Below are 26,941 nucleotides of genomic sequence, written 5' to 3'. Positions count from 1 at the left end.
GAAAACCTGAAGCATTATTTACAACAGATGTGTAAAATCAGTATAAAGAATAAACATAGGGACAAGTAGTGAGAGCTTGGATCAATCACAATTCCGCCCCCCTGTACCCCCCCAGCTTCTGTTCATTATCAACCAGCCAAATACCACGTATACCTTTCTGTCGGACTAAAGGTGACCCTTTAAACAGGTTTCTTGTTGCCATGTTTACATACGCTTCCACAAGATAAAGTACTGCCGTAAAAAAGGCATATTGTCCTAATTGCACTATATAGATTGAAATGCCTCTGTTTGCGTATAAGTGGTGAAAATAAATCAGAGTAATATCTAGACAAAGCTACACTTTGATATATGAAGAATCCTCATGGCTACATGTTTATAGTATGATGAAGTCTAGAATGCCAGCCAAGAAAAATGCATTTTGCAGGTGGGCCTAAATCTTCAAGCAGTTGTGATTTTCAACTAACCTGTCTGTTTCCATCATGGGGCAGCTTCATGACCATAAATACAGAAAAGTACTGACAGTGTAAGTCATCCCTTAAAAACCAGTTTTTTCTAAGTGGCACAGACAGTTAAAAAAGGCTTTACTTACCCCAGACAAGGACAATGTATCTCAGTGGGATGAAATACAGGATAATGGTGAACACGAAGAGGGCAACAATCGCCAGACAGCTCAGGAATGGGACAGTCCAGTTGAATGTACTAAAAGAAAAATTAACAAAAGTCAGAACTGCTGTCACCCGACAATAAAAGAACAAACAATGGGCAAGACGGGGAGAAGTGCCAGTTTCCATCGGTGAGAACACACTGAAACTACAAACGGCTGCACGGATGCTGGACATCAGGGTGAGCTTGGGCTTGGACCCCTCCCAGTGCAATCGAAAGGAGGTCCCGGCTTCGCCCACCCGCCTGCCGACAGGCACCTCTCCTGGCCCAGCTGCACGCGTTCTCCAGAGGAAGCATCGCCCCGCTTTTTGGAAATGTCAGTGCCCACCTTCAATGCCAGCATCAGGCAAAACACACACAATTCCCTTCTGCCCCGATGTACTCGCACGGGCAACCCAGATCCCCTCCCTTCAACACCACCGCAGAGGGAGGGTGCAGGAGTCAGAGGAGTGCTGCTGAGGCTCTCTGTTTTACCTCCTCCCTGCTCTACCATAAGGACAGAGCAAGCAGTTAGAGGCCCTTCTGCTCTGCTTGGTGTGCACTTGCACCCCCCGGACAGAACAGTCAGTCCTGAAGACAGGGACAACGCAGTGGATGAAAGAAGGAAATAAAAACACTCTGGGTGGCAAAAGAAAAAAAAAAAAGGGGAGAAAAAGGATGGAAGGAGAAGAAAAAAGAGGGAGTGGCGTAAGATAAAGTACACTGTGGGAAAAGCGAAGAAATACTTTATCTTCCAGATAAAATAAAATCAAATAAAGATTATTTCTTTATGGTTAAAGGAAGAGAACTTCTGGGATCCCATCAGAGTTTCAAGACATCTGCTTTCCAAAAAAAGCCCCGGATGAAAACACCCTTAACAAGGGTCCTAAACGCTAGGTTCTGATAAAAAACTGCTGATCACCAGCTTTTGCAGAGGTTGAGGTGTGGGCAGGGAGGAAGCGAAAGCTAACGAGTCTTGAAACAGCCGTGCTGGGGCTCTCCAACCGCTGTGTGCGGGGAAGAGAGAAAGGCCAGATGGCCAATTTATACATATGTCCCGCAGGAACGCTGGTTAAAGGGAGCTTGGCTCGACGGGATTCTTCCATGAAGGCATCACCATGTCAAAGGTGCTGCACGACATTTATCCAGAAGGAAAATGTGTCTCTGGCTCTAAATAGTCTGATGATACTCTTTAAAGTATTACCACTAGCTACATGCCCAATCAGTGTGATTACATTATCTTGGCTTCTCTGGCTGAATAATTGCAATTATCTGAATTGCTAGCCATATTTTTCATAATGAGCTCTGGCTTCCTGTGTTTATTTGTCTTCTTTTCTCCCTGGCAATTTTGACATGTCTCCAGAGTGAACATTATGTTAGTGTCACTTGGTGTAGGATCACTCCCTTTCTCCTCAGGGGACACCTGCTCTTTTCCCCTCTTCTGCATGCATTTGGGATGAACAGAAGGTTGAGGGTCTGCTCATGTTCCTGTGACTCGGCTTTGTGCAATGGATCACAGACACGCCATGTGTGGGAACACTGGCTCCTCACTTAGCAAACCTCCTTATGTGCTGTGTTCGCACAGCACTCAGTACAGGTTTCCCATTATAGTTTTAGGAACAAATTACAAAGATTTATAGGAAGATTCGGTCTCGCTCGGTTTCGAAAATTCTGTTGCTCTCATCTGGTATACAGTAGAACAAACCCTACTTCCAAAATGCACAATTAGAAAAACTTAATCATCAAGACAACTTCCACGAACAGCCTTTTGATGAAAGACTTCTTTCTGAGGGAGGCTTATTTTGCTTGTCCAAAAAACCGTGCACTATAATGTGCTTGTGCCTGCCTCTGCTGCTGTGAACAGGGCCTGCTGGGAAGTGTCCTCTCAGGGAAGTTTCCCAGGCCTTCCTATTAGGGACTTTGCTCTTAAACAGCAACCTCCTCCTCATCCCGATTCTGATATGCTTGCCATTTCTGGTAGATTTAAAAAAAAAGGCAGAACAACATGATAGATGAAAGGAGGTTGTAGCAAGGTGAGGGTTGGTATCTTCTCCCAAGGAACAGGCAATAGGACAAGACGGAACGACCTCAAGTTGCACTGGGGGAGGTTTAGACAGGATATTATGAAAAATTTCTTCACCAAAAGGGTTGTCAAACACTGGAAGAGGCTGCCCAGGGAAGTGGTGGAGTCGCCATCCGTGGAGGTATTTAAAAGCTGGGCAGACGTGGTGCTGAGGGACATGGCTAGTGGCATCTTGGAAATGTTGGGTTAGTGGTTGGACTCGATGATCTTAAAGGTCCCTTCCAACCTAGACAATTCTATGATTCTATGATCCTACTGCTTCTTGCAGGCTGACCTCCACCCAAATGCATGTTTCCTAAAATGCATTTCCAAAAGTCAGTACTGATTCGGGGGCTGTACCCCTTGCGCAGGCTATGGTCTCATAGGTGTGGAACACCAATGCGCTGCAGATGGCACCAGCACTGGATGAGACAGGAGCCTTACGCTAGATCACATCCCGAACAAGGCATCACGTGGCTCTAACTCTAACTCTAACTTGTCCTTGCTGCAAAGCCTCTTGTGAAGGTTTTCTATCTCGTTGTGGCTCTTGGGTCATCTCTCTGCCTCCCCCTCTGCCCTCAGCGGAAGGACGGCTGCAAAGGCGCTTCTCCCAGCTTCTCATCCGGCGAGGATGAGATGCTCCCGGCTTTCAGGGGGCAGAGAGATAAGTCAATCCTCTCCCTGCTTCACAGCCGATGGCTGGAAGACGTCTTTCTGGAACCCGTCTGATCCCAAATAATAAACCTTACACTGCTGTTCACTGACCATGATGAAAATACACCAAACTTCCTTCAGTAAATCTCAGAACCTCTCTTGTTTAAGGCCTGAGTTTGTTGGCAATTCTTATATATCATGTATTAGGTGTTACAAATTACATGTGCTCTAGGAGGAAAGGTTTTGATAACTCACATAAATACAACACTTCCAGCAATGGAACATATGTATATCCTTAAAATCTGAAACCCCTATTCAGCTCTGCTTATTTCCTTTATCAAAGCTACATTTTTTATTCTGATTTTAAATAACTACTGTTAGGCCTCACAACAAGATTCTCTTTCTGTACTACTTTAAAGCCTTAATTCTGGTTTTCTTTCCCAATTATATTTCTAAATTCCAGAGTTTATATGACAGGGTTTTCATTAACTGAAGGCCTCCACAAAGTAAAGCAAATATAGATGAGTTTCAACAATGGATCATCCAAAACTGGAGTCCCCCACAAAAAAAAAAAAAAAGAAAATAAAGAAAAAAAAGAAGAAAGATGATCTAACTCTTTCTACCTCAACTCAGAAAAAAATATGAACAGTATCAGAGAGCAATCCAGCACCTGTGTCAGCACTTACTTCTTGATCCTTTCTCCAAAGGAAGCCACTTCATCAAGGATATTCTGAACACTGACACACACCTCCTGGATGGCATAAAGTCTGTTCATAAATCCTTTCTTTTCACTGTCCTAAAGAAAAGAATAGAATTAGTTGAATAAAAGAACTTCTGACTGTAGGAAAAAACATGTGTCCACCAGTTAGGGTTCAAAAGTGCACGTGTTATGGATTCATCTAAAAGTAATTGGTAAAACCTGGCAATCAGAAATCATTTTCTTGTTCTTTAAGCAGTGCATATTGACAAGAAGTATGTTTTAGTATATATGCTGAGCACCACACAATTTTGTTTGTCATTGCATTAGTTTCTAAATATACATTTCAAAAAGCCAGGTCTCTGGTTTATAAACATTTTGAAGGTGCCGACCTCATACATTTGACTCAAGTGATAAGAGTCAAAAGGTGGAATAAGGGCAGTTTGTCGAAATGCTGGTTCTTGTGCTGATGTAGGTGCCAGGAAGATAAACATTCCTCATGGGAGGCACTAAGTGAGAAACAGAAACACCTGAGATCCTACAGAAACGCCCCCCTCTGGCTCCAATATGTGTTTAAGCTGTCAGATGTACCCATCATCCCCATCATCATCTACTCTACCTTCCTCATCAGCTGGTGGGACTGTGCTCTGTCTCTCCCTCTCATTTTTCCTTACTAATATTCAAGTGCCGCTACCATGAAATGTATGAGAGATGTAACTCTGACTGCCTTTACAATATGATTAGTGCAGCCAATAAAATAAGCATATAAAATGCTAGCTATGCACAAAACGAAAGATGCAGAGGAGGTGTCACTGTAGGAAGTAATGTAAGTACTGCCTTACTTACTCAGGTTTCTATACACTATTGGATTTTTAGTCGCAAAGCCATCAATTTATGATAATGTAAATGTCTAACCATAATTTCATTTTTGTTAAATTTATCAAGATTCTCTGTGCCCCTAAAAATGTGGACGGTTTTTTTTTTTTTTTTTCAAAAACAGAGTGACCATTTGTCCCTCAAAAGCAGGACCCACCCTGCACATGAGTGTCTTCTCAAAATAAGAAATGGAAAGAAAAATATTTCAAGATTGGCAAAGCATTTGATAAAAAAGTTGTCCAACAATTTGCCATCACAAACCGCACAATACAACAGTCTCTGTAACTGACTCTGAAGTCCAGCACCTAAGAAATTAGCGTACGTTGCATTTCATTTTTTCTTTTCTTTTCTTCTCCCGATGCTTAATTAGCAGACAGTATATTGGTTCACATATTTTGTTGTCATTTTTGCTGTCTTAATAAACCAGGTTGGACAAGGAAAGCATCATTGAACATTTAGTCATCTGAAGTTACTTCAGCAAGACTGGATCTGCAACTATGTCATCAAGATTTCTTGTGAAGACGTTGAAAGTATTTAGCTACCAAACACAGTTTCTCTAAAAATGAACAATCATGAGGGAGAAAGACAGACAGAGGTGGAAAAAGCACTTCCAGTGATTGTGTGTAATTAAAAAAAACTCAAACACTTCAGAGACAGCAAAACAGACAGTTTCTTGGGCAACATGGAAGAGCTTATGTTCGCAGTCAAGATTAATAATTATTTACACCACAAATAAATATTTTTGGTTTTTGAGGATGACCATAACCACAACCACCTACACCAACTACATCCAGTGCTGCACAGCAACACCGAGTCATTTGTGAAGTTATGTCTTGAAGCCTTGGCAATGAGAGCATTATGGTCCCCAGGTACACAGCTTCAGAGGAGACGCGGTGTATATCCAGCGCGTTTCATTTGTCATCGGGAAAGAGATACCTGCTCTATTCCTTCGTGTGAAACACGTACTTCCAGTACAGGAGAAACATGAAAGCAATCTGTTTTCTCACCCAGCAGAAGTGAACAATAAGCCATACAGAAATCACAGGCATTTTTCTGCTTTTCAAACACATAAACACTTTTCCCCTTCAGTTTTGTTTAACAGATTCTTGCCCTCTCTGAAAAGTTATCTTGATTTATAATTAAGTCGTGTGAGAAAAGAATTATGTCACTGTTACAAAACGGGTACCCTTTGTGACATCTCCAGAACCCAACTGGGATTACATTCAGAGGTCCTGAGGCTGTTTTTCTTTACAAATATTTTACAAGACAAACTTGTACCTTTCCTGGAAAACACATCTGTTTTAAATCATTCCCCTAACCCCCTCCCCCCCAAAAATACGCCAAAAGACAGAAAGAGGCAGAGAAAGAATCACTATTTCCATTCCCCTGCACCTTCTGAGCTTAAAGAAAATTTGTTGACATACTCCAAGGCAGGAATAGACAAAACAGCACAGGAAAGAGGAGGCGGTCAGAAGGATCAGGGTTCGGCTTTGCTTAAACTAATTCCACATGCCCCACAACTATTAGCTGTTTTTTATTTCCTGCTCCAAAGATTTGTGGAGAAAATAATCTGGGCTAGGGAAAAACTCCCCTTATTTTCTTCCAGTAAGATGCTGTGTTAGCAAATACAACATATGAGCCACCTTAAGCGAACCGAGGTTCATAATAATCCACTTTTCAAACACTATTGGTATTTCCTTTCAAGAAAGATGGGCTGTGACTGGAATCAATTTCATCATTTGTATGGCTACAATTGCCAAGTTTCTGGAAATAATTGCCATTTAAATAGTAGATAAAATTTATTTACAAAGCTAACAACAGCTTTATTACTATTTAATTTCCATGATTTGTTTGTTTGCAGGAGGCTTAAGGTATCCAAAAAGCAAGATGTCTGCTAGGGGACGGCTTTAAGCATAAACTGTGAAAGCAAAGTCAAATTGAAGTTGATAGTCTGACTTGAATTTACAAAAGGGAATGAACCCAAAGCAAAGACTGAGACCACGTCCTCCTCCTCCGTCACAGCAAGTTGTAGATTACAGACTGATATACTGCTTGTCCAACAATAATACTTCAGTCTTGTATACTCATTTTCAGCCATAACCATATTTTACATTTGGTGAAATCAAAGCAAAACAAAGTGTATAACGGGCTCTAGACTGTGTGGAGCTAATTGACATGAAACCTTGAATACAACCGGTGTTGTCTGAGTCTTTGTTCAGTGGACTATGCTTCCAGTCCCATGATAAAATAGGGTCATTTAGGAAAGGATTATATCTCTTACCCCAAACCTCTCTCTTCGCGAGGTTCAAGTGCATTTACCAAACAAACATTTGAAAAGACAGGAAAAGAAGAAGAAATAAATACGCCAGACTCAAAAGTAAACTTTGATAAAGTTAATGGAATTAAGCCAGCAAAAAGAAGAGCTTTAAGTGAAGGGAGACATTTCTAGTACAGAGAATAAAGCTCTGAATTTTTTATGGTGGATAACTGTCCTAGTATTAACTAGTAAGGTGGAGACAAAGGCACGGATCATAAAAACAAAAATCATAGCAGAGTTTCAAGAATAGAAGTACATTTTGAAATTTTTAGGAGATGCTGTCTGGGAAAGAGAGAGGCTCCAGATGGATCTTCCAAAACCACCCCTCATTGCCCAAGCAGGTACGACAGAGCACCTCTGTACAAACCAAACAACTGAGACAAAGCCAGACTAACTTGTGATAGGTGCAGAAAAAGGGTATGAAGCCACCGCTGAGAGCAAGAGTGTTCACCTGGTATGCAATAAGTGCTACGGTCCTGTCACTTGGCCACCAGAAGACACATGCTCTTCTTTGCTTGCATCATGCTGGACTGCCTGTGGCCACAAAAGCATAGCCCTGCAGCGATCAGTGAGGAACCCCTCTAATCACCGCGTCACCTTTAGGCACAAGCCTGTAAATCTGGAACAGAAGAACCGTACTTCCATGTGGAAACACTGCAGATTATTTGAATTAATAATTGGTCTCCAAAGCAGAGCCCATCCATAGGCCCCGTGTTGTCCCCTGGCATGAGTCTTGGCCATGTGCAGGGCTGCAACGTCCTGGTAGACCTCCCTTTGGAGACTAATGAAGTAGACCCAGAAGTGCCAGTAGGAAACGCATTAGCCCTTTACTGGCAGGATTCATTAGTACCTCCCAGGAAGGGCATGCAGACACCGACTACTGAATACTGTCCTATGGTCTGGCTGCTGCTCAAAAACCTGCCACTGGGAATTAATGACCTCAGCAATTACCTCCCAGACTCTAACCTCTGCTTTCTGGGAAGGTCACTAAGAAGAAGACAGTAAGCCAACGCTATTCCAGTTCTGGAGGCATTTGATCTCCTCCATGCCTACTGTACCCCTATCAAAAGGCTTCAGATCTGGTGATGGATACATGGGGTAAGTCATTATTTTATCATTTTGTCAAGAAAATAGAAAGAGGTCAGACAGCTGTGATGATACTGTTATCTTAAAGCTGACTGTGGAACTGCAATCATCAGGTAAAGCTGAACGGCCTACAGGACCTGGAAAGGTGCACGGGGTGACCTGAAACTGGCCTCCTCCATTAAGTCTCTAATGAACTGAGCGGGTCAGGCTGTGTTAACCGCTCTTCCCTCTTGAAGGCTGCCACTTGTGGTGTACCATAACAATCTGGTCTTGCCACTTCTTAAACTGAAAAAGTATGGGAAGACTCTTGGACACATTAAAACCTTTCAGTGGGACCTTAACGTCTTAGAAGTTTCTACCCTTCCAGCAGGCGCGCTTGTAACTCTTCAGACTTTCAGTTGTTTTAAATAGTGACTGATGGCATGCCAGGCAGATAGGTACCAGTGTACATCCTCCCCTTAGCATCAACAAAAAGAGAGCGGAGCTTTTAAACTGTGAACTTCACTTTTTGCCCATATTACCTGGCACTACACCTTCAGTGACCACATTTTTCAGGTGCTATCAGTTGTTTACAAATGCTCAATGCATCATCTCTGAAGTCTACCTGCTAACTTGGGCCTCTACGTCTGCGTGGAGAATACGTCTGAAAATAATTGCTCATGCCCAGATGGAAATCAGGCTGAGGATTTTAAAATATGGAGAAAAACCACATAATTATTAAAAGAGTAGGGTTTTACAGAGAAAAATTGTATTTGTGGTCATGATTATTAAAGAAAGAAGCAATAAAATGTTATTGCCTGGTAAGCATTCCACATCTAAACCAGCAGAAAGTAGGCACAGTAGAAACCATATAAACACGCGGACGAAAACACTGAAGATCCACTGTTTATGAAGACACCATGCCTGTGAGCATGAATATTACAACAATCTGTTCTTCCTCAAACATACACTGAGAGTTGATAAAAATCATTTTGAACCTTCTGTGACTTTTTGGCACTACCACCTATATAACAAATTAGACTTTTTCATGTGTAATGAACTGCTACAGTGCTAGAACATAAATATAAAACCAGCAAAAAAAAAAGAAAAAAGGTCAAGAGCTACAGAGCTACAGTAATAATTCTAGGGAAAAAGATGAAATTGCAAGCTTTCTACAAAGTACAGAAATAACACTTTAATGGCAGTTCTTATGTAAATTCTTATAAAGTGGAAAATTTTCTGTCAGTGCCTTTTATTTTCTCCTTCTCTCTACTACAGTCCACAGTATTGCCCAATGCTGTTTAAATCTGTTCCTCATCTCTACTTCACTGTGTATTTTAATACTGTAAAGATGACATTCCAGATAAAACACAGAAACATGAACACAACAGAGCCAGGGAATGGAGTGACATGCCATTTCACTGAAGGGCCATCTAGTGGGGGGAAACAAAAACTTAAATTTTCCTTGCATGATACACCTTTTTGGCTAATGCTAAACCTTTAGGAGGTGCTCATTTCATAAACAGTCTAAGCAAATACCTTACTTGGAAAGAGTGGAAGCTCATTAGTTCACGGTGATACACTCAGGGGCAAAAAGTCAAGAATGCCAAACAACGTTGTGCCTTTCTTGGCGTTACTTTGGAAGGACACTTAAAGAGTTAAGGCATTGTGGGGTTAAGCATTGGGGTGACGAGAATGCCCCAGATGCACTTGCTTTATGTTCATATTTGCAAAACCTGAAATTTTTCTCTCAACTGCTTCTTTTTGCTTCCCCTCACCCTGTTCTGCTATATTTAAGCAAGGGAAGAGAGGCTTCCTTACTTTATGCGAGACAGAACTATACTGGAGCTTGACAGCAATCTCATTCATATTCCTCTTGGATCCAGCCACATCGATGTCACCCAACAGAGGCTGACACAGAAATCTTTGTGTATGGTCCGGTAGTTGCTTGCAGTAACTAATTTAGTTAAAATACAGTCCTGAAGTTATACCAATGAACAAACTCTGGCCATGATTTTATAGTCGGGTTTGTAAATTCCAGTGGTTCTAACAGTGTTTACCCTCAATCTATGCTCAGTGCAAAACTGCAATTAACAATGTGTTCATTAATGCAACTCTTCAAGTTCTGTGATACAAATACGAGGGATGACAAATTCAAAAATTAAAGCTCAAAGCTCTAGCAATCTCAAAAAGGTAAGGAAAGGGCTATTTTAAGTAAGAACAGCCCTGTTATACAAAAGCCTGGAAGGATGCTGGGGTGCAAACAAGTCATAACCAGCTACTACAAAAATTCTGCATTCAGGTGCGGTCGAGGGAAACAGACAGAAACCAGGAAGGGAATGCTGAAAGGCTGCGGTTAGCGAAACTTCGGAATTTTTGAGACGCTTATCTAAAGCATACCCACACATTTTTGTTGTCCACTCATTACCAACAAGAGCCTCATTAAAATAATATAGTGCTCTGTTTTGAACGTTTGAAGTAGCCTCAAAATTTATCTTTCAATAAATGTCTATACTGCTGTTACTGACTGATATGAAAGGAAGATTATGGAGTTCTGCTGGAGTTAGAGTCTCTTAAAATTTCAGCTGCAGTTCTGAAGTACATTGGCTTGAAAGTAGCAGATGTAAAAGTTAATTTTATGTTTTTGTGTAATTATAACATAATTTTCATTTTTCTCCTTGTAAAGATTATGATAATGATAAACATGCCTTTGGGCAGAGGATAAAGACTGACTGTTCAAGATCACCTCCATCCTGGGCTAGGACACTATCCCTGCACCAAAGCCTGCATTTAGATTTACTTTACTGTCTCTGGAAGTTCCCCAGTCCTGTATTGACAAGATATTATGATCTTACAATTCTTACGTAAGTCGTTCACCTAAACAAACACAGATAATGATTTTACACTAACTTATTGGCCGGACCTGGCAAGCCAAGAGATAGCAGCTGTAACTGCTTCTGCTGCCAGAAGACCTGCATCTCCAGTGCAGGACTGCAGAGGGTAACCTCAAAGTTGTCACCACCCCTATACAAATGCCACTGCGGGAGCCAGCAAAAAGAGCCAAATATTGATCTAAAAGATGATTCAGGATTCCAGCCTTAGATTTCTGATTTCGAGTTAATATCACCTATTCTCTAGAACGGGTCCCCTCCAAAGGAGGAGTGTGGTCTTCCTCCAGCCTCCTCCTGCAGCGCTACCCGGGGTGAGACACCTAAACTGCGTATCAGTGAAGACTGGTGACAGGAGGCTTCGTGCCTCCCTCCTTCGGTTACCAGGCTAAAATATCCACCTCATTTCTAAGCAGTGCTATTGCCTGACGTTTCTCTCTTAAGCTCTCAGTTATTAACTATGTTTAGATGAAACACATACAAAACCAATTTTGTATTTCAAAACCCGTATGATCATGCCTTGGACTGCTGATGTTCTTGGTTCACAGAAATGCCCTGAAATTTCCTTACCCAAACTGGCACACGGTTTTAGTAGTAAATTACCTGTGCCTGGACAAGGAGATTGCTGAGCAGAGAACTACAGAAATGCCTTTACCATCGGTACTGGCTGCCCGCACAGTGCTCTTTTGGAACAATCAATCCAAAATTTTTGGCCGCTTTGTATTCCAGTGATTTAACTCAATGGCAAACTGCTAGGAAAAAAGGCAAAGAAAACCATTTTCTTGGTGACACTATTTGTAAAGAGCAACTGCTCAGAAAGACTTGAAAATAACAGGTGAGATTCTCCAGGCTGCATGTTGCAACCACATCCTGAGGTCAACAGAGCCCAAATGTTTTACACTGGTTGAAGACCCAGCCCTAAAATCTGAAACACTTGATTTCTCTCAAGTGCTCAATGATTAAGTAAAATTTCTCTCTTAAGGAACCTGATCTTGAGAAGAAAACCATTAAGCCTAATGCTCGGCCAAGCCAGCAACTGTGGGTTATCTGAAATATTTCATTCCAAACATGAACCTATAGCAATCAAGATGAAAATAGTAACATGTGAGACCTGCGTGACATTCTCCATATGAGTTGGATGCTTAAAGAATATCTTCTTGGAAGTTGTTTGGGACTGAATACCACAGCGATGAACCAGATGATGGTCAGAAGAACCAAGCGTGGTACCATGATTATGTCACTAGCTCTGCTGCTTCAGCTCAGAAGGAATCCTACCATGTCTAGAGGAAGAAAGACTAAGTAATGTTTCATGTACAGATACACAATTCAAATAGTAGCTGCAATTATTCAAGGAATCTATCAAATATTAATAAATTGAAGAAAGAAAGAGAGCCTTTCAAAAGCATTCCTTTTTTACACAATTCCCCTGGATAAACATTCAAGCTGCGCTTTTGGAAAATTACACAGCATAGAAAAATTATTTGGCATTTGAGGCAAAACAATACAGAAAGGAAGAAAAGAGCAGCACCTAGAAGATACTGGAGGGGTACAGTGGGCGAGGAGCAATGAGCAAACCAAGAATTCTAGAGTCCCTTAGGAGAAAATCCAGTGAAAAGGCTACACTGCCACTTTTTTCTGTCTGCTTATTTCATTGAAATGGGTAAAAAAAAAAAAAATCCTTCCTTGTTTATTAGGAAGTACTGAAATTTTGGAAAAGATCTAAAGCTGAGCCACCAAGTGAAGATGGGGTGGGACCATGAATATGCAAAGTCACAACGGAGGGTAATTTGTAGCAATGTTATTTTAATGTTTAACCACTACAACAGTCTGTTCTACATTCATTTTAAATACGCTTCAGCATGTTAATGTCTCAGAAGGAAAAAAGCACATATTTATGCTGGACCACAGTAAATGATACTCTGACTGAAAACTTTGTGAGAGGTGCTCGCACTCTGGTAGTGCACTGCAGTCTACAATACCAGAAAGAAAAAGAGTAGCTCAAAGGCAAATATTTACACAAATGTCTATTTGGTTTTTTTTCAGAAAAAACAAATATTTGTAGCCAAAGTAAAAGCTTTGACTGTGTACTGGATGTACCTCTCTGCTACTTTACAATAAAAGACATTGTAAAAGAAGCTACCAGTTGTCTTCAGTCACCTTAGGTGAATTTCCTTTTTGGAAATGAATAATGAAACTTGCTGAGTTGAACTGATAATGAATGGAGATGCTTTAGAAGGAAAAAGGAAAGCAAAGTGTTGCTAACATTGAATACAACATCCAGATGATTACTGTAATGTTGAAATGACAGCTGAAAAAACAAATGGCAGGAAACACAAAATTTTGTCGTTCTTCAGGAAATATTAACTTGACCATTGAGCACTCATGACATAGGAAGTATACTGAATCACAGACGATACTATTTGTACTAAACCCTCCAATCGAAGAAGAAAAAAACCATCTGAGATACCTAATTTACAGAAGATGAAAAATAGGCATTCAGTGGAATTCATCCAAAGAGAGAAATAAACAAAGTACTTCAAGCAGTCACCATGTGACATGCATTTCCCCACTTTACTTTTTTTCTATCATCTCCCACCTTGCACACGGCCTATTTAAAAACTTTAACTTACCAGGATCCACAGATACACAACCGCAGGAGGAGGAAGGCTGCGAAACCTGCAGGGAATAACGAGCCTGGCAGCAAACGAACAAATCGCTGCTGTTTAACAATTCAGAGTGGGTGTTGGGCATTAGGCAAATGAGTGAATGAATGAGACAGCCTGGAGAGTGGGCAAAAGGGGCACCCAACAGCATTTAGCTTGAAAAGCTGCAGAAAAAGTTGGCATCCCACTCATGGCACACCCCTGCCGGAGTGGACCCTTTTGAACACGGAGTTATTTTGAGGAGGGAAAACAGGAAATTGTAAAAAGAATGAGAGACCATCTCTCCCCTCCTAAGTCCCTGATCCTTCCCTGGAGTTCTCACAAATGCCACAGACCCATGTAGGATGACACTGGCTTCACAGGTTTGCCAGCACCAGAGGCAGAAGCACTGTGACACCTCCTGTTTCTCCAACCCCACCATTGCGTCTAGGTGAGGGGGTTGAACAGCGTACGATCCCCGACAAGGCGCAGTCTGCTTAGAATAACCTATTTTATTCCCATAGTCTTTCTCTGCAGAGAAGACAAATTAGGCCTCCACAGTGAAAAAAAAAAAGGCTCGTTTCTTCTAAAACTTTAAACTCATTGCTTAATATAGTGACACTCAGAAAAGCAACAACGACCAGCCACAGCGCAATAATTCAATGACAGTTCTCCCACTTTCAGCAAACGGCCTTTGTATTTTTTATTGTCTAGTAAATAAAGTTTAAATGCTTCTCAGCCTTGGTTGCAAACTCAGTACCCATTTGCAGTCCAATAACAGCAGGGAATAAGGCTGCCACTGTAAAATATCTTTTTCTCCTGCGTGCCTGCTTTCCATAGATTTCATTATTTCTCCTGGATCTGCACACATTGTCATATCTAGGGCACAGCGATGCTAAGTAAACAGGGAGAAGGGCTGTGAAATTTTTATCATCATTGAAACAACTGGCTGGGAGGTTATACCGTATTCAACCTTTTTCCAAAGAAAACGCAGAGGAGAGCAGGTGCCGCTCCTCTAGAAGAGCGGTGCTGTTGCGGCCTGACAGTTTGAGATGAAGCACACAGACACCTGAGGTATTTAGACTTCGTGACACAACAGTCAGCAAAGAGACTGCAATAAGCAACTGTACGGGATTAAAACAGCTTTTTGTAAAGGGCCAGATTTGTGTGATATTGCGAAACACCCGGACTGTACTGCAGTTCTCGGCTATTAAACACGTGGAAGGATGCCTCGTGCAAGGCACTGGGTGGACGCCTGTCCAGAAACTGGGGGTCAAGGGCAGAGACCCACAGAAATGAGCAACTTGAGGCCAAACAGACACTTCAACTTCCCAGAGTATTTCTCATGGTTTCAGAGAACCATGGTTCTGGAGTTTCCACAGCTGCTTGTGCCGAATAACTCTCAATAGCTTCTTCTTCCATGAGTTTGTCCACCCACGTTGGACGTGCATAAGCTTCAAGACCCACATCACTGTTAGTGGTTCAACTGTTTCTCCCCAGGTTCCTTCAGTTTTTAGGCAAACACCATCCAGCCCTACTAAGCTGTTATTGTTCATTTTGTTGATTTTTTCTACAAATTCTTTTACCAACACTTGATTTGAAGCAGATCCTCTGTCACAACCCCTGTGGAAACCTCCCCAAGCTCTTCCACAGTGAATACACATGCAAGAAATTAGGCTTAAATCCCAGGCCCTCAGGTAGCGTGTTTTTAAAAGTTCCTAGTACCATACACAGAGCTTTTGAAATTATTTATGACAAATTTCTTGAGACTTTTTAGAATTTAAGACCATCGAATCAATACTGGGAAAGCAAATTATAATTTACACTGTGCCTGAAAGAGATCTTTTAGACTGTTCTTAAAAGAAAAAGGATATTAAAATAACTAAGCGGGGAGGAGGAGGTGAAAGAGCAGATGTATTTCAAAAGATTAACAGTAAATTATCATGAAATTTGGTACCAGAGATGCTTAATATATTTATTAATCTAGATCAAAAAGAAGGAAGGTTGAGATGCCAAGTTTATGGGTAACAGAATTACTTAAGGGGGTGATGTTGAATTTCTGAGGAATATTACAAAGATGAATCACTAACACTAGTGGTTTAACTTTACCCAGTGCCATTATATAACCAGATGAGACAATTTCAGCTGAAGTACTGAATTCAAGTTAAAAAATAAAAAATAAAAAAGCAGATCCAGAAAAAACGCAGACACAAGCTATTGAAATAATGAAAATTGTGTGAGGAAAAATAAGACAATGATCAACAGAAAGCACCAGGACATTTTAATTTACACAGAAGATGAATGAATGTAATCAAGATATTCAAAATAATGAATGGTTTAGAGAAAGTAAAATGGGGCTCTTAATTACTCTCATAAGGCGGTAGAGAGAAACGTTCCATGGACTTGAAAGGCAGCAGAGGTAAAACTGATAAAAGTAAATTATTTCTTTCCATACAACGCAAAACTCACTAGTGGAACTCGCTGCCAAAACAGCATCAATATGAAGAGCTTAATAAAACTACTAGCAGAATTAAGCACACATGCCATCGTTTTCCTGTGAAATTATCAAAATAGTGGGCAGAACAACTATCCATCATTTCAGACAAAAACATCACACAGTTAAAATTTCTTGTGGAATTCAAACAAGAGTTTGAGTCAGAACAGAGGGCAGAAGTTGCTACGAAAATTGAGCATATAGAAGATACACATGAGCTGAAACCTTTTCGGTTTATTATCTGTGATACTTGCATCTTTGTTAAAACTTGTCAGAGCAGCAGCAGGAGAACAAGGAATCAATAGACAGAGCCATGGAACTGCTGATATTGTAGCCTAGAAAAAAAGCACTGAGAAGTACAATCCTCTGCTTGCTAGAAAGGATTGCACAGGTAGGGACAAAAAAAAGGTCTCATGGTTTTTCACCTTATCCATATAGTGAAAACAAACTACCAATAAACGTTCTGAACAAACAGGGTCACCTAAGCATTTTCCAGCTATGGCACTGATTTCTTCTAGAAGGAAAACACCTTGCAAATTCTACTTTTGGCTAACCATTCCCACAAATGCAAAAATGGTTAATTTTACTGTGTTTATTCTGGGAAGAGAATGCATGGCATGCCCATGGTGGTACCATTAGTGACTTACACCAATACTTACGTCCTAACAGCTATTTTATGTTTTCTTCTGTTGAACTCTGCCAAACCATGCTTTGAAATAGATTCATTTTTATTACAGAGTTGTACAATAGCACGTACAAAAACAACCATGTAAGAAGATCTCCAGCGTTCACGGGGAGGGGGGGAAATCTGAACACCTTCAACCCGACCTCAAACTGAAAATCACCCGAGAACCTCCGCTTTACCTATGAAAACACAACAGCGTTTTTTCTGAGTTGGCTTTATTTTCATTTATACAATAGCAGAGCTTCGGAATCGGCTACTACCAGTGAGTGCCTCAAAACTTCGTAGGAATTTCTTCCCCCTCCTGAGGTATTGAGCTTCACCCTCAGGTGGATTCCCAGCCTTGGAGGAGTCAGCACTCCTGCATGCTTGGCTCCCGCCCGGCATCCAACCTCACCCCTTTGTATTGACTTCAGCGCTTTTGATTCCTGCGCTGTGGAAAATATTAATGTATGCAGCAGAAAATATTAATAGAGTGCTACAGGGGAGAGAAAGGGAGGGGATTTGCTGAACAAGCCTTGCTCAAAAAGAAGGGAGTGTAGAGGTGCCTAGTGTAGGAAGCATCATCCTCCGGAGGCTGTGAGACGCCCCTGTTGCGTTGGGATAATGCACAGGGAACGCAAGGAAAATCCCGCGGCAACTGGAGATGGCACAGGCTGACCAGGCACCCTGCCAGGGCTGTGTCTGAGATCGCTCCCACTGCAGGGAGCTACGTGTTAGTAGCAGTGCTAAGACTAATAAGTGATAATATTATTAATATTAATAACTGGTGGCCATAATTATTGAGACTTTTTTTGTTGTTTTCCCCAGGAAGGGGAGGGGGGTCCTGTCAGAGCAGAGCCTGGCGGGTCCCAGCATCCCCAGAGGATGAGTCTACCTTGAAGCAGGGGGCAGAAAAACAATTAGCTGCACCAGAGAAGGTGGGCGAAGAAAGTAAAAGAGCATTAAAATCTAAGTCATCAGTTACCTCTGAGCATGCAAGGTCAAAAACCAAGCCCAGTTAAACCAAAGTGAAACAGGTAGCACTTCTCAGAAAAGTAGTAAAAAAAGATAGCCACCTTCTTCACAGCTGGTAGTCATTGTTAGTTTTTGTATTTCACACGCGGGCTCTATTTAGCCTCCTCAACTGTTGCCACGTTGTGTCTTTAATTGTGTTTTGTAAGTGCCTAAAAGACCCTCTCAAGTGTGAGGGCATCACCACGTGCAGCACTGTGCCATTACCGGCTGTCCCAGCGTCAGAGGGTCAATGCCGAGAGGTTATTATTTATTACACCCGTCCACATTGTCATTTGTTTCCAATTTTTTTACATTCCACTTATGTGACACAAATCCTCTTGGCTGGTTCCAGCGACAGAGTTGCACTGAGCTCTTCCCTCCCCACCTTGTCTAACGTTAGGGAGCAAAGCAGAAGTATCTTAATTAGAAAGGATATATATTATTAAAAGAAATACCCAAATTATTCACCTGGAATATTATTAAGAAGCAATATGTTTTAATCTCATCCACACCACATTCAATTTTGTTTACTGTTACTACAAACATTAAATAAAAATTTAAAAAAACTCAGCCACCATTAAAGTGGTTTGAATAGACATTTAAACCTGTAAAACAGAAGCAATAACGAAATGCTGCAAATTATATGTGGTTTATGGTGGAGGTAATTTAGCATATCTAATCACAGTTCCAATTTTCTCCTAGAGCATAAGGGTAGGAAGAATCATACATGGAAAAGAGGAGGGAGAAGGAAGAAAATAAAGATTTCCTAAGGAGAAAAACTTTTCCAAGTCCTACCGGCAGGTAGCCTGTATATCATACTTTATAAACTCGTGCCAGGGCTCTGGCTGTGCTTCTGCTTTACGTGCTTTTTTAGGATACAACCCTGAATAAAGACATTGACAGAGCCCAGAAGAAACGCACAGTGTCTGGATGGCATCGGCATCTCCGAAGGGAAAGAGGAACACTTCGTGTGCGGAGGCAGCAGAGGGGTGCTGGAGTGCTCTTGACTAACCCCTCTCTCGATAAATGATGGAGAAAGCAAGGCAGGATATTACTAGAGCATAATTGTGACAATATTTCTGCTGGTTTTTTTCATCCTGGAGGAAACACATCCTTTTTGGCTCCCTGGAAGCCATTACAGACCTTGTCCTTGTAAATGACCTTATTCAAAATTTAAGAAACAGGAATATTGAAATAAGAACACGGAGTAGGATCCCACTGACTGCAGACACTTTTATTTTATTTTTTAGTCTCTTTTTAAAAGGTAATATTATACTTTCTGAATGTTTTTCACATTCAGATGGTGAAAACTAATTCCTCCCAACCCTCTTCACCTTCCTGGGCAGCTGAGACAAGGTACAAAAACCACCTTGGGCGTCCAAGTCCTGATACTGATTTTGGGGACCATTTCAATCAAAAATAATCATCACAGGCTGTGAAATGGAAGCGTAGATTTTATACCATAATTCTAACAGTGGTGACTGGAATTGTAAAGATGTGCGGTAAATCTCATGATCTGCAAATAGTTCAAGGCTTTTAGAAACAAAAGTGCATTTTGCGATGGGCAGCACACACTGAAGACGTGGTGCTCACTGACATCAGTGGTCCCAAGGGTTCGTCATGAAGCACTCTGAGTCTGTCTGCCTGAATACGGGAATAAACCCACTCATTTGGCCACTTTTGTCTTCAAGCCTGTGCTGTCGTCTACAGAGAACCACAGATTAAAACAACAGTAATTGTCAGGATCAGTCTCCCCTTCAGTTTTAAAAACGCAAGTGTAACACACTTCTATCTTTCATCACTTTTGTATTTTGCCATGACTTTTGGATAATACACGCCAGTAGAGCAGTAAGATTACTAGATAATTCCCTCAACAGTCTAAGCATCACTTCCAGGTATTCACTCAAAATAGTCTTTAGAAATGTAGCATGTTTTCTTTTCGGCTGGCATTTCTGCCTGTTTTCTGTTGCTGAAACCATTTTTAAAGGATGTCCAAATCAGGTAGTTTTTAAAAAACTAATTTTGTTTCCCTCCTCATGCAGTAGGGGATACATCATTTTCTTGGCATATTCTTTTTCATTCATAAAGCAGAAATCCCTTCCTATGCCCCTTATGCCTTTTAGATGATGAATATTTTCCCTCTTCAACTCTTTCCCTAAAAAGTCTTAATTGACTTTGTAGTCCAGTTTGGTCAAATTCTTTTTATCTATTTTCAATATGATTTTGTTTTAACCTTGGATCTCCAAGCAATTTGTTGTGAAATGTGTTGGGGCGCTCCTGCCGGTCCCGTCCACGGAAAGGATCTGTGAGCACGGAGCACTTACTTAGGTTTCCTGAACCTCCATCTGTTTTGTGGGGCAGAAAAACAGAAAAAACCTGTAGGGTTTTGTATTAACTTGGCCACAAATTCCAAGCTGCTGTGTGCTTATCACCTTAGAGACATAATCGACACAAATTGCGTCTATACATTGGAAACGCTCTACAAAACACCGAGCTCTGCAGACAACGTCCTTGCGAGTTCTTCGCCCATCCCCGTGAAACACAAGCACACAGAAATTCTCTTTCTTTTCCCCTCTCTGCCTTCCCCGCACCTTTTCCCCTGACTCATTCTCCCCGTATTTGCTCAAAGAGCTACTCCACTGTGCCGCTCCTTATCAAACAGTAATTTCCTAGAACTATTAATACTACTGACAAATGACACCATTCACAGACTCACTCCCCCAGGGCTCCGGCGCTGTGCTTAGCCAGCGCAGAGAAAATAGATAGATAGGAGAAGAAATGTTTAAAGGAAGGAGAAAAGACCTTTCTTTCTCCACGCTAGTTCAGGACACACGGATAGACTGCCGAATGTTAACAATCCGAAAACACACCTTAAAATGTCTCAGTGTAAAAACAAGAATAAGGAACAAAAGCCTGCAAAACTTCCCCCTGTGCTTGACGTACCTCCTCATACTTGTGAATGACCCGGAAGTACAATATTAAAACTGTTTCTTTTCCCCAACAAACTTTCAAGAAGATAGATATTCCAGTGTCCTAGTTAAGGATCTCGGCAGTTGGCATCAAAACACGAATTGCAGAGGAAAAATTTGAGGATTTGGGTATTGGTGGGAAATCAATGATTTGATCCACAAGCCACAGAAAGAAAAAAGTAGTCAGCAAAGGATGTTTTCTCCACTGTTCTGACAATACAAAATAAACAGTGTATTGTCAGGAAGAATAACTTAAAACCCCAATACATTTGATTCAAAAACGCCTCTAGGGTTCAATAATTACTTTTTACCTTTTATAACTACTCTGATTTGGTCACCTGGAAAAACAAATAAATATGTCTCTGTTCTATATACCTCATCAAATCTTGTATGATGTTCTACTTTTCTGGGCGTTTTAATGCTGACTTGCTTTTAAAAGCAAATGGTATTTCTTCAAACTCAATAGATTATGTCTACCTGTGGTGACAGAGCTCCTATCAAAACAATCACAGAATCCCAGGCTGGCCGGGGTTGGTAGGGACCCCTGGAGATCATCCTGTCCAAGCCCTGCCAGAGCAGGGTCACCCACAGCAGGTGGCACAGGATGGCGTCTCCAGGCGGGTTTGGAGTGTCTCCGGAGCAGAGACTCCACACCTCTCTGGGCAGCCTGTGCCAGGGCTCTGCCACCCTCAAAGTAAGGAGGTTCCTCCTCGTGTTGAGATGGAACTTCCCATGCTCAAGTCTGTGCCCGTTACCTCTTGTCCTGTCCCCGGGCACCACTGAGAAGAGCCTGGCACCATCCTTCTGACACCCCCCCTTTCAGTATTTATAAGTGTTGATAAGGTCCCCCCTCAGTCGTCTTTTTTCCAGACGAAAAAGACCCAAGTCCCTCAGCCTTTCTTCATAAGAGAGGTGTTCCAGTCCCCTCAGCATCTTGGTAGTCCTTTGCTGTCCCCTCTACAGCAGTTCCCTGGTCTTCTCGAAAAACAGCCATTTGGAGATATAGAGCACGTCGAACTCTTCCAGCAGGCTCCCAAGAAGGGGTTGACTAGGTCAACAGGCGCGGCCTCAAGCAGCTGCATTACTAGCAAAGGGGTTTCTTACCAAATTTTTGGGTGGGAGCTTCAACAGTGTGAAGTGCTGCTTTTGGGTCTACTGGCTTTTGTTTGGGGCTTTTTGGGGCTATGGCCCATGAATGAGCAGCACCTGAGGCCTGACTGATGTCAGAGGAAAGCACAGTCCTGGCCCAAACTGATCTGTTCTTCTGCCACAGGGAGCCCGCCTGAAGAATGAGGGGTCTCCTGTGGTGCCCTGGAGGAGGGTGTCTACAAAAGATGGGCATTTCACACCTTCAGGTGGCCTTGGTTTGCTTGGTTGGTTGTGCTCGAGCACCACGTTAATTACATTCTTGATTAGATTAGTTTGAAAAGCACCTTTAGTCTTGTTCAACAACAACTTTCAGTGTGACGCTGCAGTTCCTCTGCTTAGTTCGCAGGCATCAACTTGCAAAAGCAAACCAACAAAAGGGCTGCCATTTGAACACTTTTAGTCCATTATCAAATAAACAGACAACATTTCACTGGGGAAAAAAAAATCTACAGCACTTTCAGGAGACGACGTTTCCATATTTATGCATTAAGACTTCAAAATTCAGCATAAAATATTTTTTAAAAAAATCACAGTGCTAGAACACATTTTCTTCTGAATCAATATATCCTGAGGAAGAAGGGGGAAAAGGATTACACAGGTAAGAGCTGTTTGAAAAAATTATTTAGTAGCAAACTGGCTCTTGGCCTATAACATTATATAATGTAGTTTCTGATAATGCAACGTCAAGCTTTCCTTGAACAGAGTATAAAATCTGAATTTTTAATAGACTGCCCAGAAACCACAACTACTACTATGCAAACCATTCTGCTATCAAAATGCAGCGGTGTATATCATATACAGAAAAATACACACTCAGAAAAATGTATACTCGGGAAAATAGCTGAGTAAACTGTTTCTTGATCTTTGCTATATGTTATGTATTGATCTAAAATATTCAGCCAGTGTTTTGTTCTTTGAGAGTGGGAAGGGAAGGAGCCCTGGGACTTCACAGAACAGACAACACGGTGTTTTGGTGCACATAAACATACGCACAGATTTCAAATTCCCCCCTAAAATTAAAAAAAAAATAAAAATCCAACCACTAATCAGCCTCCTACTCAGCAGCAAAGACGGTATTCCAAAGGATTTCTATCTACTCTTTCCCAATTTGTATTTAAAATTTTAATCAAGAAGTTATTAAAAGCCAACAAACAGCTTTTCCATACTTCATCTCAAATTCTAGCTAATACCATACACCAAAGGGATAACGATGCACTGCTGTATATGCTGAAGGTAGGAGGAATTGCACCATTCTTTTGTGTAAAATACTAAAAAAGCACATCTGCAGAGCAATTGATCTTAAATTACTATTTCTGATTGCAAGAAAGCTCCAGATTAGCAACGGTGTTCCGACTTTTTCATACTGTTAAAGAAAAACAGAAAGCAATACCTTTTCGATAGTATGCTTTTTTCTCTGAGCTCTGTGTTCCCTGGGTGCCATTAGATATCTGTGACATTACATAAACGAGTGGTGTCCGTTTTGTTTTTCTAAACCTGTTAGCCTTCAGAACAAAAACAGTTTGCTAACATAAAATCTGTTTTTCCCATCCTGGACTATGTTACTTTAGCACTTGAGCAGGCCAAGAAAAGATAAAAAGGGAAAGGAAATAGGAGAAAGAGAAAGAAGAAAGAAACAATACTTAAATATTTATTAGCCATTTTTCTTATATGTTTTTTGAGACGTATGAAAATAATCCATACACATTCCTCAGCTCAATTACTTACAAACAACTTATCTGTAGAATCAAGTAAATCTGTCAGCTGTGCAAGTTTATTTTTCCATGTGCTATCTCGAGATAAGCGGGTCTGTAATATTAGATTTCCACTGACATAATTGTGCATGAATTCTGATCTGATTTAGTATTACATGGTGCAAAAGGTGACACATTTTCTTTAATACAGCCCATTAGAAAAGGAAAGGAATTGCCAGCGTATGAAATCCGAGGAGTTTGATTGAAAGACTCTGGGACTTTGGGGTCAACTCAGTGGAAAAGTAACTTGCTCAACTACCCCAGGCACTAAGCACTGTGACAAGCAAACCTAATACCCAGTGTAGTTACTCGGTTAGACAATCAATAAAAACACTGCATTATCAGACTGCTACAGCTGTATGTTAACCTATCATATTACCTCATCTGCTCCCAAAACAGTCAAACATGCATTTGCTGATCACGCAGATAACACGGATACCACCCCAGTCCTTAAGTCTCATTTAATACCAAGCCGGAGTGCTAAAACAACCATTTATTGCTTTTCCATATGCCATAAATTCTAATTTTTCAAGTCTACCTAAATAGTACACCGAAGACTACATTCAAAGCACTACTGAGACAGTGAAGCCAACCGCTCCGAAATCACCCTATGTGAGATTTCAGGTAAGCTCTGCACTTCCCCCCATGGATGCTCAATCCATGCCTCGTCCCCCACCCCACCTCCGCCCGGGGCTCTTTGTGGCCTCTCCCTGCCTCCTTGTCTCCTCCTGAGGTAGATCTTGGCATCCTTCTGCACATCCCTGCCTGCCTGACGCCCGGCCATCCCTGCTCCCTAAATTGTCTCTACAGGTTTCTTTTCTTCACGTCTACATCTCCTTCTGCCTGTTCCAGCTCGTGCTCCTGCAGGCTCCACGACTCAAGAGATGCTCCCACAAGGCTCACGCATGGGCATGTGCACACTTGGCGTGTGGCTCAACAGAAAAGTCAGTAGATCCACAGAAAATCCATTTTTTCCCCCTTGAGCACTTGGTTCCAGTGCTTGACCTCTCATGAGTCCACGCCAGGCAGGAGCAGCCGGGGCAGGTCCTTGCCCTCTCTGAAGGATGCTCCGTGAGGATACAGGTGGGACTTCACAAACCAGCTCCTTGGCTTCAGCAAATCTCTACTGAAGGCTGGCAGACTTCTGCCTCTTCTCCCGTACAGACCTCCCACCAAGCCACATAAACTGACCAAACAGGGGTAGAGTTTCACAGGAATTAGGAAAATCTCATCCTTCATACAGCAGTCACCTGTCTCTCTGGTTATTTTAAGTCTCTGCTAGGAGGAGTGTAGGTATCAACAAAAATATGTATTTTTTCCACACTGAAAACCAATACATTCGTCCCTGTGCTTATGGTTTAAAATTTACAGAAACATTTTAATGGAAAGTTCCCTTAAAGAATCCTTTTTAAGGCTGGATTGTGAGTGCTGGGAAATAAGGAGATCTGATATGTGGTCCATAGCTGATGCCAATAAACACCAAAACCAAGAAGGTACAAAAAACAAAGCAGCAAAGAGCTGGTTTAACCTCTATTCCAATGGAAAGTGGGAAGGGAGAGTGCAGGATGGAGGACTGGGGAGAAGCTTTTTTTGGCAGAGATGAAGACATCCAATCTATCAGTGTTCTCATACATGTTTTCTTCCCCCCCCCAAAAAGGTATACTCCCGGACAGCGGAGGGGAAGATGCCTAGTAACCAAACCCTGTTGGAAAGTCTCTAAGCATCTACGGACATCTGCTATTTAGGAGCTGTATGTCCAGGAATGTGGATGGGATGGGTGGAACCAGTTGCCTTTTCTGAATAGAAGTGTATTTAAAGCTTTGTGAAGCAGATAACCACAGTAATTCATTTAGTGGACAAAGTGCCCTAGTAAACTGCCACACCTTTGGAGTTTTTCTAGTAGCTATCAGTAAATGCATAAAATTCATATCTATGAAATGAAAAAGAAGTTAGTTATATGCACTATTTGTCCACAAGTTTTATTTATGCCAAATTTACCTCTTTGTCTGCCAGCTGGTAGAACGTGAGCAGTGGCAGACTGCTCTCTACCACACCGCGTGGACACTGCTGCACAACCCCAACAGTGGAATTCCGTACCACACTCCTCTGGAGGAGCTCTGCACCCAAATTCTTCGGGGCAGGGGTGTCTCTTTCATTTTGTCAGGATTATATTTCGCCTGGACGATCTGTCCAGCAACTCCGTCACTGATCCGCACAGCAAGTAAACAGTATAAAATCTTCTACTGACACACTGATACTTCAAACTACACACAAAATATATGCATATTGTTTGCAAAATCTTGCAATTTATTTTCCCATATTCCTGTATCTTGCTCCATAAAGCACAGCAATCCCTCATCAACTGCCCTGGAAAAATTTTGTAGTTGAGATTTCAATTGGTCTCACAAGCATTTTAGTGAAGTGAAAGGCACACACCTAGCTTAAAAAGTAGATTTTCAGTTGTGGTGTGCTGCTAGCCTCAGCATCAACCCTCAGCTGAAAATGCAGACCACGACATGTGTTTTGCAGAGAGCGATGATGCTGGGCATCACCATCTCCTACAGCATGACCTCTGCCAGTCCTTCATTCTCATTGAATCTAGAATGGTTTGGGTTGGAAAGAACATTTAAAGGTCATCTAGTCCAACACCCTGCAACGGGCAAGGACTAGACCCTGCCTAGACCAGACCCAACCCCTCAACCAGGTTGCTCAGGTTGCTTCATGTCCACTGTGTCAGCCACATGTCTGCCGCCAGGGACGGGGTCCATGCAGCACTCATCCTCATGCTAGCACATCTCAACCTCCGCACTTCTTCTACCAAGCTTCCAAAGCTGTGTCTTACCCATTAGCATCTCTGCTCACTGTGTGGGACTTCGATGAATACCCGCTCTGTATTATGGGGTCTACACATTGCTGTAGAGTAACTTCAAAAGGCATCTCTCTAAAACAGGTCTTTGGGGCTGAAATGGGGAATAACCTGAAAAAATATTCAGGTGGATGGCAAGTACTCATGTGTCAGAGACTATGTGGCTTGCTTGGATTCGCAAGCAGTTCATG

The 26,941-nt window shown here is 41.7% G+C and overlaps 1 protein-coding gene across 6 annotated transcripts in view; it reads right to left on the bottom strand.

Moving 5' to 3' along the window:
- The window catches only part of MCTP1 (multiple C2 and transmembrane domain containing 1), a 287,127-nt gene that overhangs the window by 6,398 nt on the left and 253,788 nt on the right, over positions 1 to 26,941 (bottom strand). For all 6 annotated transcript variants that reach the window (XM_054186271.1, XM_054186272.1, XM_054186273.1 and 3 more), the window contains 2 exons: positions 4,045 to 4,154; positions 590 to 699 (listed from right to left, as the gene is read on the bottom strand). In XM_054186271.1, coding sequence (XP_054042246.1) covers positions 590 to 699; positions 4,045 to 4,154 — 220 coding nt within the window. The remainder of the gene's footprint in view (positions 1 to 589; positions 700 to 4,044; positions 4,155 to 26,941) is intronic.

The sequence above is a fragment of the Rissa tridactyla genome, chromosome Z, assembly GCF_028500815.1.
Source record: "Rissa tridactyla isolate bRisTri1 chromosome Z, bRisTri1.patW.cur.20221130, whole genome shotgun sequence".
Classification (NCBI taxonomy): Eukaryota; Metazoa; Chordata; class Aves; order Charadriiformes; family Laridae; genus Rissa; species Rissa tridactyla.
The sequence above is the reverse complement of the archived record's forward strand: the minus strand, read 5'-3'. Positions and strand labels throughout refer to the sequence as shown.